Source organism: Eschscholzia californica, unplaced genomic scaffold, assembly GCF_041429995.1.
Source record: "Eschscholzia californica isolate CP2 unplaced genomic scaffold, dmEscCali1.0.p SCAF_5, whole genome shotgun sequence".
In the NCBI taxonomy this organism is placed as follows: domain Eukaryota; kingdom Viridiplantae; phylum Streptophyta; class Magnoliopsida; order Ranunculales; family Papaveraceae; genus Eschscholzia; species Eschscholzia californica.
This window is the reverse complement of record NW_028238472.1, coordinates 14979742-14993008: the sequence shown is the minus strand read 5'-3', so window position 1 is coordinate 14993008 and position 13267 is coordinate 14979742. Positions and strand designations below refer to the sequence as shown.

At 34.8% G+C, this 13267-nt stretch overlaps 1 protein-coding gene and 1 long non-coding RNA gene across 3 annotated transcripts; one reads left to right on the top strand and one right to left on the bottom strand.

Annotated features, from left to right (window-relative positions):
- Nucleotides 1-3014: 3014 nt before the first annotated feature.
- On the bottom strand, nucleotides 3015-5286 carry LOC147537362 (F-box/LRR-repeat protein At4g14103-like). 2 transcript variants are annotated; one of them, XM_086642426.1, is made up of 4 exons: nucleotides 5108-5286; nucleotides 3839-4798; nucleotides 3585-3734; nucleotides 3015-3503 (listed from the first exon to the last, which is right to left on the bottom strand). In XM_086642426.1, the coding sequence occupies exons 2-4, from the start codon at nucleotides 4778-4780 to the stop codon at nucleotides 3126-3128; spliced, it is 1470 nt and encodes a 489-aa protein (XP_086498552.1). In that variant the 5' UTR covers nucleotides 4781-4798; nucleotides 5108-5286; the 3' UTR covers nucleotides 3015-3125. The 2 variants fall into 2 exon arrangements, with proteins under 2 accessions (XP_086498552.1, XP_086498553.1); XM_086642427.1 differs by having other exon boundaries at nucleotides 3839-4794; nucleotides 5108-5269.
- A 3844-nt stretch (nucleotides 5287-9130) lies between these two features.
- On the top strand, nucleotides 9131-11758 carry LOC147537361 (uncharacterized). The gene is made up of 3 exons (XR_015225948.1): nucleotides 9131-9385; nucleotides 10200-10272; nucleotides 11454-11758. It is a non-coding gene; the product is annotated as an uncharacterized LOC147537361 (long non-coding RNA).
- The last annotated feature ends 1509 nt before the right edge of the window (nucleotides 11759-13267 follow it).

Below are 13267 nucleotides of genomic sequence, written 5' to 3'. Positions count from 1 at the left end.
TACTTTCGCTAATTTTTGGAAATGAATTTATCGATTCTATTACCTTGTTTACATCATAAGCCGTTTGTTGGAAGCAGTGGTCACATCTCATTTTCCATATAAACCATAAAATAGTAACAAAATGTGAATTGCCAAACATGCGTGTGAATAATGGTAAAGAATCTTCATTTTTTAATTGAGTTGAAAAACTCTTCTTTGGTATGATTCATTCATATCTTCCACTGTTTATTGATACTAAAACTATTTTTGAAGGGATGATTTTAAAATTAGATTTGCAACACAAAAATATGGTTTGTTTGATCGAACTTGTATCAATTCAAAGAAATAGAATGCTAGGACAAAAAATATTCACCACATGATGACATCCGTGACATAATTATAATGCGTATTAGCTAGTATGTGTTGGACATGTTTCACTCACTTTAATTCTTCGTGTTGTGTTAGGTTTATTCTATTAGGATAGCATTTTAATTTATTTTGGTTGAATCGTTCGTATATTCTCATGTCAAATCAGTGAGGGTTCACTTCCCTCTACCAAGGAGTTGGGATCAAGACCGCGAAGTGCAAGATGAAATGCAATTTGTGTTGATATTGTGAGGTCGTTAAAAGCTTTAAAAGTTCGGAAAATTTAAAGTTTTGAAGCTTTTAAAGGTCTAGGACATTAAAAAAATCATTAAGTTCTGGAACTTTTTATTAAAACTTTGAAGATCTAAATTCTTTGTTGGAACTTTAAAAGGTCTGTTTTAAATCTAAGACGTCCAAAAACTAATGGTTGAGATTAAAACAATAGTTGTACTATTTTAAGAGTTAAACTTCATATTAGTTTTTTACTTCTCTTCTTCATCTTCTCTTTATCTTCACTAAGCACCGCCATTCTCTTTCACGCACTTATTGTCTCTCTTTTTATTTTACTCTTACGTAAATACGAGACGATAAAAAGAATGAAAATTTAAGAAGGTTTTTATTTCTACGTAGAAAATATTAATTGAATGAAAGCTCAAGACGTTCCTATATGATTGACATTTCATTTTCCAACAAATTAAATTTTTTTTGCTTAGTAAGCTTTTATTTTTACATACGAAGTATTATTTTAGAATTTAAGAAGACAGTAAAAAGGTAGATTCCCGACATAAATACTAAACACATAGACTTCTTTGACTCATGTAAAAAGAATTAAAACAAAAAATGTCAATTATTTATAGAATTTTTGGGCTTATAGCCCAATAAACGGGTCTTAATAATAGATATAATCCTCTCTAATCCTATAAAGGGTTTTAAAACAAAAAAAATAATATAAATGGATATCTAGTCCATTTGGTCTCATCTAGAGAGAAAACACAAATCTGTAGAATAAATATTATTTCATAATCCCTAATCTAACCTTTCAATCGAATGTTTGATGTTTATTTTCTTTCTCTCTCTTAAAATTTCATTTATGTTTTTGATCTTGATGTTTAATCCTTCAACTCGAGTTTGACATTATTGCAATCAATCATCATAGCAGATATCTTTAAATTTGTAGTTTAAGCTTAATGATATTCTCATTTTTTTTCTTCAAATCTGGTTTTCAATCCGTACGGATTTATGAAACATTTGTTCTTTCGTACGGTTACTCATAACAGAATTTACAGTACATGTACTTTATCGTAAATTACCACAATTTATAGTAAATTATGGGTAATTTATAGAACATTACCCGTGCTTTAACACCAAAACAACACTCATTTCATTAGTAGAAATACTTCGCTTTACTATCAAATCTCGTGTACTTTGCAATAAAGTATATATAATTTACGTATATCTTCATGTTCTTACCATTATGTATATAATTTACGTATAAGTGCACATAAATTGTGTATTATTTATTTACTTACCATTACGTGTACTTTTCACCCAAAACAGTAGCCTTGATAAGTTTACCAAACTACTCAAAACCTTCAAATGTTGTCAAAATTTGACAAACATTATATATTTACGAAACTGTACATGTAGTTTATAATACAATATATGATTTTTTTTTCTTTAATGTATATGTATTTATGTGTGTAGATTTGATATACCAGATGAAATTTCAAAGAGAATCATCAAATCAAAGTGAGTCAACGAAACTAATGGAGAGTACATGAATGGGCACCATTTTTGAACCAAAGAAGATTTTGTACTTTTTTTTTGTAACAGAATGTAAAGGATGTGTAATGTAAAAGAAATTATGTTTAATTTATTGAACAAGACCCACATACATTTGATAAATTATGTTGTATACTTGACAAATGATGGTTTCCTCGTCATAAATAATACATAATTTACGTATTTGTTTCATAATTTGTATTCTATGTGTATTTATGTATGAGTAAAAACGAAAACATATGTTGCTTCAATGTTCCCAGAAAAATATACTATTTCCGAAACTGAAAGTTAAGTGAGAGAAAGTGATATATATGTTTTGTATATTAACCCCCAAATCACGCTAAAATTGATCCTACAAAATATACTATTTCCAAATCTGAAAGTTAAGTGAGAGAAAATTGATTTGAATCGAAAAAAATTTACATAGTAAGAGAGAGAAAATTGATTTGGTTTCCTAATCTGTAAAGAGAGAGAAAATTGATTTGGTTACGATTTTTGTTTTGAATTGATTTGGAAATAGATTGCTTTCCAAAACGGTTAGAAGATAGAGAAAAATCAGTTTCGGATTTATACGTTAGTTGCTTTAAATCCCCTAAATCACGCCCACATTAGAAACATTCTAAATTCACCCTGAAAAATTAAAAATCCCGTGATTTTTGTAGGAGGGACATGGACGGTAGTTCTCTCATAAAGAATGGGTTATTATGTCCATAATGTAAAAGGACTAAATATCCATGTTTTGGGAAGATTGGATCATAAACCTTTTTTGAATATTATTTTGGTCTATATACCCACGGACCTTTATTTATATGAAAAGATAATTTGTTTTTTTTATAAGAGATGGAAAGTACGGAGACAGACAAATTAGATAAGGAGTTCAAGATGAAAAAAAAAGAGAATTGAGAGAGGAGACATCATATACCCTCATGGACATTTCATCAAAAAAAAAAAAATACCCTCATGGACTTCTCAAACCCCAAGTTTATAAATAAAAAACTCTAGTAAGGGTCAAACAGAATTACACAACTTGATGAGGCTCTTGGAAGCCCAAGTACTTCTTTCATTACCTTCACTTCTTCATCCTTCATTTTCATCTCGAATTCCAATGCTTTCAATTTGTCTTCAATTACTTGTATTTCCGACCTATTTCTTGACATGTTACTTGGGCTAAAATAAGTCGATGAGTCGACTTTACAAATGGTCATAGTCTGTAGAGCTATTGAATTTTTTAGAAAAAATTTTACAGTACACATTTCTCTTCTGTGCCCTTCAAAATTAAAGAACTCGATTGATTTTAGGTTTAACAGTAGAGGTTGAGGCTCCGTATCTAGTGTTGATTCTTCTCCATCGTCACCAGATAAATATGGGCCAAGGGTCTGAATAAAAACAGAACATCACATTAAGACAAAAGAAGATTGTTATTGCTAGGGAAACAAAATGTTTGATCAATGACTTGCCTCAAAGAAAAGTGATTCTAGGTTCGGCGAGTTTTTGAGCAACGTCAGTAGGGCCTTATCAGTGTAACAGAGAAAATCTGAATATAACTCTAAATCGGTCAAATTGTGAAATGTAGGTAGATTGGTTGAGACCCTTGAATGGCAGAAGTCCTACCAAAAAATAAAAAAGCGAGTAAGGAATTAGACAAAACAAACATAATATAACATATAGCGACAAAGCTATAATACATGATACACAGTTCAAGATATCGTACCTTAGGGATATAGCCACAAAACTGTAGTTTCTTCACATTACAAACTTCTCCGAGAAGTCTAGTTGCACCTACTCTTTCTCCCATACTCATTTCCCAATAATTATCTTTTTTATCTAACCAAACTGTGATAGTTGCATCAACAAGTGAAAAGCTATGTGATAGAAATATATTTTCAAGAGAACCCTTGTACGAGAGAGACACTAGATTTGGAGCTGAAATCTTGACTGGCTGAAGCATATTCGTAAACTTCAAATATGTGAGTGTCGGAGTGGAGATGCATATCATATTCACATTGTTCCATTTGCACTCATGTATAAGCAACTCTTCTAGTACTGGGGTACTAGAAAAGAGTCGCTCACTTGTGTCCGTACCCAAAGAATGAACTCTAACAAGCTTAAGGATCTTGAGCTTAGGAAAATGAACAGATTTAGGAAGATTGAAATGTAGGATTCCGTCTAACTCTAACCTAGTTAGCCACTCAGAAGTAAAAAGACAAGATGGTAATAAAACTTTTTGTGCGTTTTGAATAATGAGTTTTTTAACTTTGCTCCTTACCAAAAAAGAGATCCAAGCATTTATCTTAGAATCATTAGTAAGTTCCTTACAATTCAGATAGAACTTCTGAATATTTGAAACATGATGAAGCAACGTTCTGTCAACAAAATCCATCAATCTATTAACGTATAAAAGTTGTTCTTCTTCTGTTAGAGTAAGAGGGCGATCAAACCAAGAACCGATATCAAGAATTGGGATAGAGGTCCACAAGTGCATCCATCTTTTAGATAAAATGCAAGTACGCGCAGAATGTTTCGTTCCAAGGAAATAGAAGATACGATTAATGGCTTTTTCGGGTAAGTAACTAATTCTATCATTACCATTGTTACATAGTTGATCATTAATATCGATATCTCCATCGATTAGCTTCTGCTTTTTCAAAACCATTATTCCGGAAATGTCTTCCTAAGATACAAAATTTTGTTGTTAGAGTCCCCCTTGAACAAATTGATATCGGATTTCGATAAATTGACATAAATAGATACATGAAAAAACAACTATGAGCTAGCTTTCAATAACTTCTTCATGAAACAAAACAAAAAAAAAAACCTAACCAACTACAATAACATTCAATATTGATCAAAACAATGGAATCTCAAACATGTTAGGGGAAATAAAAATGAGTAACAATTAAGAGTGAGAAACAAGCAAAGTGAGATTTCAATTGAATATAAAGAAACGAGATTCCCGTAACGGGAAGAGAGAAGTGCTCACCGTGTACTATTAGCAAGTGAGAAATAAAGGAGACGTCAAACAATCTGCCGTTGGTGATTATAATACTCAAAATTTCTAGGGTTTTACAAATTGGTGAAGAAGATAAAGGGTTTTGGTGTTTTAAAGTTTTGGCCGTCTGTACACAGTAAATATAGTCTGAACTGATCTACCAAATAGCCGAAGAGGATGGGTTATGTGTAGACATTGCCTCAAATTCACATATTAGGATAGAATATCGGAATATGATCATATCACCATTCTAAGCGGCCAATGTCCTAGGTAGACAAATATCTGATAACATCATAATGGGTCAAGAGATAATTCACTCTTTCAAAAAAAATGAAAGGAGCAAAGGACTATTTCGGCCTCAAGCTAGACATGTCTAAAGCCTATGATAGAATATAATGGTCATTTTTTATTGACATTATGCAAAAGCTATGTTTTTCTGATCATTGGATCAAAATAATTTCCAACTGCATCTCAACCTCCTCTATGTCTGTCCTTATTAATGGTCACCCTGGACCAAAATTTCATCCTTCAGGCATTAGGCAAGGGGACCCTCTGTCTCCTTTCCTGCTTGCTCTAGCCATGGAAGGATTAAGTCGAATTCTAGTTTCCAATCCTGAAAATGATAAATTTTTAGGATTTGCCATTAACAACCCTAATCTCACCATCACCCCATCTTCTCTTTGATGATGATTGCACCATTTTCGAAAAAAATTCTCTCGAGAATGTGCATAATCTGAAAACCATCCTTAGCCTTTTCTGTTCGACTTCTGGAGAAACTATAAACTACAACAAATCTAATATATTTTACTCCAAAAATTCACATCCAAAATTTAAACGCATAATCATGAGAACTCTAAAAGTTAAATATGCTTCTACATTGGAAAAAAATCTTGGAACCCAGCTTTTCATTGGAGCCCAGAAAACTAAAATATTTAATAATATTCTAGAACAGATTAAGAATAAACTATCCAAATAGAACCACTATTTCCTCTCTCAGGCCGGTCGTACAGTAGTTATGTCTGCTGTAGCGGCAACCGTTCCTCGATATCAGATGCAATGCTTTGTCATTCCTAAAGGCATAAGCAAACGCATAGCAACTTTGCAAAAGTCATTCTGGTGAAGAAAATTCAAAGGCATTTGTACAAAAGCTTGGTCGTAAATCTGTCTTCCGAAAAATTAAGAGGGCTAGGTATTCATCATCCTCATCTAGACAACACTACCCTCCTAAGCAAGCTGGCCTTGAGGCTAAAGTCTGACCCAGATGCCATTTGGGTAAAAATTTTGAAAGCCAATTACTTTCCTCAGACCGACTCCCCGGGTTCGGCCAAATCCCATCACTCATGGAATTGGAAGGTAATTCGAAAGCACTATGATCTTATTGATAGTCATATCACATGGGAGGTGCACACGGGGGAAAAAAATAAACATTTGGAAAGACAATTGGATCCCTGGAGTTAACCAGCAAATTCAAAATACAAACTACTCAACCTTGACTAGTGTATCTCAACTTATAAGTAATAACAGGTGGGACGATAGTATTCTTAGACAAAACTTCACTGACACCATCAGTAACCTCATCAAAGCTATTCCTATTCAACTAGAAGGATCCGATAAAATGAAATGGAATTTAACACAATCAGAAAACCATTTTGTTCGATCCATGTATCAGTACCTGAGTTCAATTAACCAGTCTAATCCACCTGTGGAAGTGAACTGGGATTTCATTTGGTCTATTCCTACCATCCCACGCATTCAGCTCTTCATTTAGAAAATTTGCACTAATGCGCTTCCAGTTCGTCAACGTATAGGTAAGTATATTGGAGATATATTTAATTGTCTAAACTGTACAGATATAGAAACTATTGAACACGCTCTTTTACATTGCCCCCTAGCGAAAAACATTTGGTTTCACTTTAATATTATCTCGACTAATATCCCCTCTTTATCTGAATGGACTCTGTCGTGGCAAAACCCAGATCAACTCAGTTGTACTGCGGAGAATATTCATTTTGTTACAATTTTATGGCATATATGGAAAACCAGATGTGATCATTGCTTTCAGCAAACATTATACAATGTTGGCACTATTTTAGATCTTATTAAAACGTTTCCCAGGATTAGTACTGCTCAGTTGAAAGCTCCCCCTGCGACTTTAGCCAAATGACAACCTCCACCCCACCCTTTCATTAAAATCAAAGTTGATGCATCTTTTGTGAATGTTGAACATATCATTGGTACTAGTTTCATTGTACATGACTCTCAATCCAAATTTGTCTTTGCTATTGTGAATACTGCTAAAGCCAGAAATAGTGAGGAAAGCGAGGCAATAGTCATTCTCAACAATTTAATTTGGGCGAAAGAAAATAATCACATGCAGATCATAATTGAAAACGACAACATCAACTTGATCAATCATCTTAATAACCCGAGGCATCAAGTGCAATGGCAACCGATGGTTCATATTCGCAATATAAGAAACATCAAGCGTGATCTTCTGCAGGTGAAAGTTAGTCACATCAAAAGAAATGCTAATACTCAAGCGGACAAACTAGCTAAATGGGCTCGAAGGAAGGAGAGATCTAAAGTGTGGAGTTGTATTCCCTATTTTCTTTTACAATGTATTGTAATGCCACTCTGAATGCTTAGTTGTCTAATATATTTATCCTTAACAAAAAAAACACTCCCAAAATGAAAATATTTATGGCATTGACTCTAATTCTCGATATTTCCGTATCAATTAAGTGGTTCACAGCCCAACCACATGCGTGACTTATGACAAAAATACCCTTCACAAAATATTTAGGTTTATTTAGATATTCACCCTAAATTATTTAACACTTTTATGACTACACCTCAAAAATGAAAATATGTCTACATTGACTCTCATACTCGATTTTTTTTCATCAAACATTTGTACAGCGGGTTGTGTGCCAACCACATGCACGAACTTTTTATAGTATAAGTACCAAGTCTAAAACGAACTAAAGATTAGACTTTGTAGCCAACAATTATATATCTCATACCTTTTTTAATCTCTCTTATCAACCAGACTTATTGGATGGCCAGATACTGGAGTAAGCATTTTTTATATGTTTCCATCGGTAGCCTATCTAATATATCTAACCAAAGGGGTCGAATCCGTTTCGGACTCCGGGTAGCCTATTTTCGTTAGTATTTGTGGCTTATTTGGATCAGGCTATCGGACTAACTTTGAGTTCATAAACCAATCACTTTTTGTAGATTATGCAATTTGAGATCTTATGATGTCAGATTAACATGAGTTTTCCCTCATAAAACTATCTCTGAAAACCTATAAAATAAGAGGAATATGAAATCGCACGCGAACTGCTTTAGTGGTATTTGACGAAAAACCGAGAATGGGAGTCAACCCTAAACATATTTTTGTTTTGGAGTGTAGTCCTAATGTCAGTTGATAGTTGGGTCAATGTCTAAATAACCTAAATATTTTATGAAGGGTATTTTTGTCATATGCTACGCATGTGGTTGGCACATGAACCACTTAACTCATATTTAACGAAAAAATCTGAATCGCTTTGACTCCCATTCTCGATTTTTTCGTTAAATATATTTTTTTATTCAAAAAAAAAGTTTACGAAAAAATCAAAAATGGGATTCAAAGCGATACATATTTTTATCAAAATGATTTGGGGACTCCCTAACCATACTCCCAAGTGTACTCCCCCTCACATGGGAGGGTGTTTTGGTCTTTTCAATCTGACAAAAATTGTGAAAAGACCAAAATGGCCTTCTCCATGTGAGAGGGAGTACACTTGGGAGTAGGGTTTAGGGAGTCCCGCTATCACCTTTGTATTTTTATTTGTAGAGGTGTATTCCTAATGTTGCTAATAGTTGGAAGTTTGTGTCTAAATAACCCGAAGAGAACCTAAAAAGTTCTGAAAATTGAAGTTCACGTCGCCGTCGTCTGTAACATCCCAAGATTTCAAGTTAGATAAGGGACATTTTGAAGGTAGGCTAAGTCAAAACAGGGGTTAAATTTGCAAACTGTGCAAAGTTGGGGGAGGGGGTATTTTGGAATCCGGTCAAACCCAGGGACTAAACTGAAAGTTGGGCTGTTTAAGTGAAGAAATCAGATTCGACCTTCTTCTCTATCAAACTCGTGTTCAAGTCTAGGGTTTGCTTTTGGGAGAAATTACTTTGCTAAATTGATGAAGGATGATAAAGAATTGAAGAGGGTTGACTACTATGTGGTTATTGAAGCTATAGGGTTGTCAACAATGGAGGTTGAAGGTAAAAGTTTTCTTTCTCTCTCTCAAATCTAATTTCTCCGTAATTTGGTTTTAATGGATATATTTGCTTCGAATTTGTATTACTTTGGGAAGACATTATGAAGAAGTAAATTAAGAACAACTAAATCAAGTTAGCAATTGTTGTTTTGATGATTTTATTGGCTTGTTCTTAATTTTAGGGTTAAATGGTTAAATTTGGGTGTTTTCTGATTTTAGGGTTTGCATGAGTGAGAATTCATGTAGTATTAGTTTGATGCTTGATTTAGGAGTAATGGTTGAACCTAAAGATGAAAATGAGTCCGAAATATCGATTTGCACGGACTTCAGGTTGTAACAGTGTACTGTTTGGGTCCGTAGCTCGACCTAGAGAGCTCAGAAGCTTTTAGAGTCTTCTGCTAACTTGTAGCTCGTCTCGAGAAGATTCCAGAATGGTATGGTAATAGTCGTTTCGAGTTCGGATGAGGGAGTTATGGCCATTAGAGGGAACAACGAGCATTCGAGGAGACTGATGCACTGCTGCGTCTATTTTGTTCGTTTCGAGGTTATACACTTGGAATTTGGCCGAGACCTTAAGTAACAAAATGTTTGAAATTGAATTAACTTTCCAACGATGTATGGTACGATCGAAACGAATCTAAATTGTGGTTGTTTTGGATCTAAGATAGAAAAGAGTCACACGTGGGTTCTTCCGATGTTAAGCGAGTTGGATTTGGGTTTTAAGTGTTTTATGCTTTGCGTTCTTTTGACTCTTGTTTTATGGCAAGTTCCTTGTTGGAATATCCAACATTTATGTTTACTTTATTTGTTTTTGTCAGAGGGGAAGCCGAAACGAGTGTAGAGCGAGTTGCTCGAGCCAAAGCGGAGGACGACGGAGTCCTAAGTCGCTAGGTAGGGGTGCTCTCTTGTTTTCTTTTATATTATGATCTAGATTCATGCTAGGAGTAGAAGATATGCATGCATCACTATGTTTAGATGGATAGATGATCATGTTGCATGATTTATACCGTTGTTTTCAACGATGCTTACGACGTTGACTGTGTCTATTTCGTTAATGGTTTTACGATAAAGTTTGATTCGTTGATAGTGCTTATCGATTGCCAGTTTTGAGGATTTAGACTCTGATTTCAATGGAACGATTATCGTGAACTTTCCTTATTGATGTGATGGTTTATATATGGAAAATATCTTACGAATGATTTTTAGAGAAATGGTTTTCTAAACGGATTGTAAATCGATGTTTTGAAAACGTAACAATTTTGTATGTTGTATCTCGTTTAGGTTGGACTCTCGGGGCTCAGGGATTTGCTACCCTTGCCCGCTCGATTGGACTGTAAGCCTGTTTGTTCTTACCCTCGGGGATCAGGGGTTGTACACCTCTGACCGCCCGACTGGTTGGGTGATTGGGATCCCTCTGCACGTTATGATATGACTCTTGGTTGTGCCACTTCTGTGTGTGATAAGATAAGTAATGTTTCAAAAAGCCTATCTCAGTCGAGGGCGTAACGGGCGAGTTTCGAATCTGCTGAGATTGTAGGTGAAGGATGTTTTCACAAGAAAGAAGTATTATTTCGGCGGTTGACACAATAAATGTTTTTCCTAAACCAGAAGAAATAGTTGCATTCTAGGGTACCGATGAGAACATGCTTTTCGTCCCAACACGAATACTGGAGGGACGACTTGACTATTCGACTTCGGTGAAGCTAAAACGTATCTAGTTAAGCTAGGTGTATATATTTATCACGAATTTTCAATGACTGTGGAGTCGCCTAGTGGGAGAGGGGCTTACCTACCTAGGGGTAAGCCAGTTTCTCGAGAGAATTTGAGTACCTTGGTTAGTGCCGGTATGGGACGGTACTAGCCAAAGTACTATAGAATTCTCTGGGTAACTCCTTGTTAATTGAGAGGCATACCATGGGTGGGCAGTTAAGTCTGCTATTGTATGTTAGAGTATGACTGATATATATTTATATGTGTGCATGTTTACTTGCGAAAAATATTTTATCGTAGTTTTGTTTTGGGACTCCTCTACCAGTTTAACTCGTGTCGGTGAGTTATTGACCCCCTACCAGTTCTTAGTGTGCAGGTACTTCTTTAGTAGTCTGGTTAGAATCATCTGCAGTGGCAGGGTAATTAGCAGATGGATTGCAGTGGTTGTGGCGGGAGTGGTTGTGGCGGGGTGCCACTTTGGTGTTATCTCTTTTCACTTTGGTTTTCCTTAGCTTCAAGTTATACTTTTATTCACGGAGAACCATATAACATATATATGTATCACATAGGTCATATAAAGATGTATGGATTTATGCAGGATGAGTTAAGTGAGTTCTGGTGGTTCGGTTTGAACCAGAGTTTGTTTGAGTAATTATGTTTCATTTTAGCTTCCGTTGTGTTTAGGTATGCGAATGTATGGTTTGCATGACAGGTTTTACAGGTGCGACCGGTTCGATTTACAGAGGAGATGCTGCCGAATTTTCGGCTCGTTTGTGAATTGTCGGGGAGTGCTCGTGCCTATTTATGGGGTACGGGGCGTCACATCGTCAATCACAATAAGAAAATGAGATAGTTCCTATTTCACCCCTAACTTGGGATCGAGTCACTTTTTTGGCTCACATAGTGTTTTTCTCATAAGTTTCCATCTAAACTTTTTAGTCTCTTCCAAGTTCGCCCAACCATCGCTACTTTCGATTTCCAACTATGATAATAGTACTTCCCACCTTGCCACTTATCTTATCGCATTTGAACATTACATAAAGGGAAAGTATGGTTTCAAGGGCGATCTCGTCTTCACCCTTTTGTCATATTATAAATATAGGCGATGCGGGAAAGGAGGAAGCATAGAAGGAGGGAATCCTATCATTTCGATTTTTTTTTTTGTCACTTTGTTATTGAAGAGAGAAAAATAATTGCTTTCTCCAACTATACAAAAGGTTCTATGTGAGTGGCAGGTAGAAGTTCCATTGTGCCTTTATCTCCAATCCTTATTCCTCCACAACCAAGGTTGTGTTTGATATCAGAGAAACAGTTCTATAAAAATAAAAGAGTATTCTTAGAAATGTGTAAAGTTCTTTTAAATGTTAGAGATCAAATAAATTTCTAAAGTTTTGGGTATTGGGACTAAAATTTGTAATCACCTATACACAAAACATGACTTAAAAATTACTACTAGGAAATTTATGAATTTCCTAATTGCTCTCAAACTTAAAGGGAATGAGAGTGATGTTTTGGTTGTTTTCGTTAATTTCATGCTACAACGCCCCAGGAATAAAGTTCTGAACAAATAACCCCCACTAAAGTTCTGAACGAATAATTTATCATCAAATTATGTTTCTGTCTTAGCGGGAGAAACTGATAGTAGTTATATTTCTTTTTATCTTTTTTCTTTTTTTGAGAAATTGACTACAATCTACGTTAGTAATAACCGTGGATCCCTCCTCCTCTGGAAATCGAACCTGGAACTTCCAGAGTTTTGGAGTTTATGTCAACACTATCAACCACTTGGGCAACCAAGTGTTGATGATAATAGTTCTATTTAGTTGTTCTTTTATTATGGATCTAAGTATTTTGAATTTATGTATTATGTATTGTTATTCATTTCTTATTAAGTAATTTGTAATTCAATTGTTTACTACAACATGGTCAATTATCTTGCTTGAAGTGATTTGGAACTTCGTCCTTTTAGAAAAATGTTGTCCTATTAGTATAGACGGTTTCAGTACAAGACTAGACTGTTGTAATTAGAGTACAAACTACTACATTGCGAGTCTAGATTGATGCATCACAATTCTAGATTGCTGCAGTACGAGTCTACGTTGATGCATTACGAGTCTACATTGATGCATTACAAGTCTAAACTGCTACAGTATGAATACAGGTTGTACATTTCAAA

What these genes read in the sequence shown, in the direction of transcription:
- LOC147537362 (XM_086642426.1), bottom strand. Translation starts at nt 4,780, where the DNA reads ATGGTTTTGAAAAAGCAGAAGCTAATCGATGGAGATATCGATATTAAT. An exon ending in TTTGTGGCTATATCCCTAAG is followed by an intron (nt 3,735 to 3,838) that starts GTACGATATCTT and finishes ATTTTTTGGTAG; the next exon opens with GACTTCTGCCATTCAAGGGT. An exon ending in TAGAATCACTTTTCTTTGAG is followed by an intron (nt 3,504 to 3,584) that starts GCAAGTCATTGA and finishes GTTTTTATTCAG; the next exon opens with ACCCTTGGCCCATATTTATC.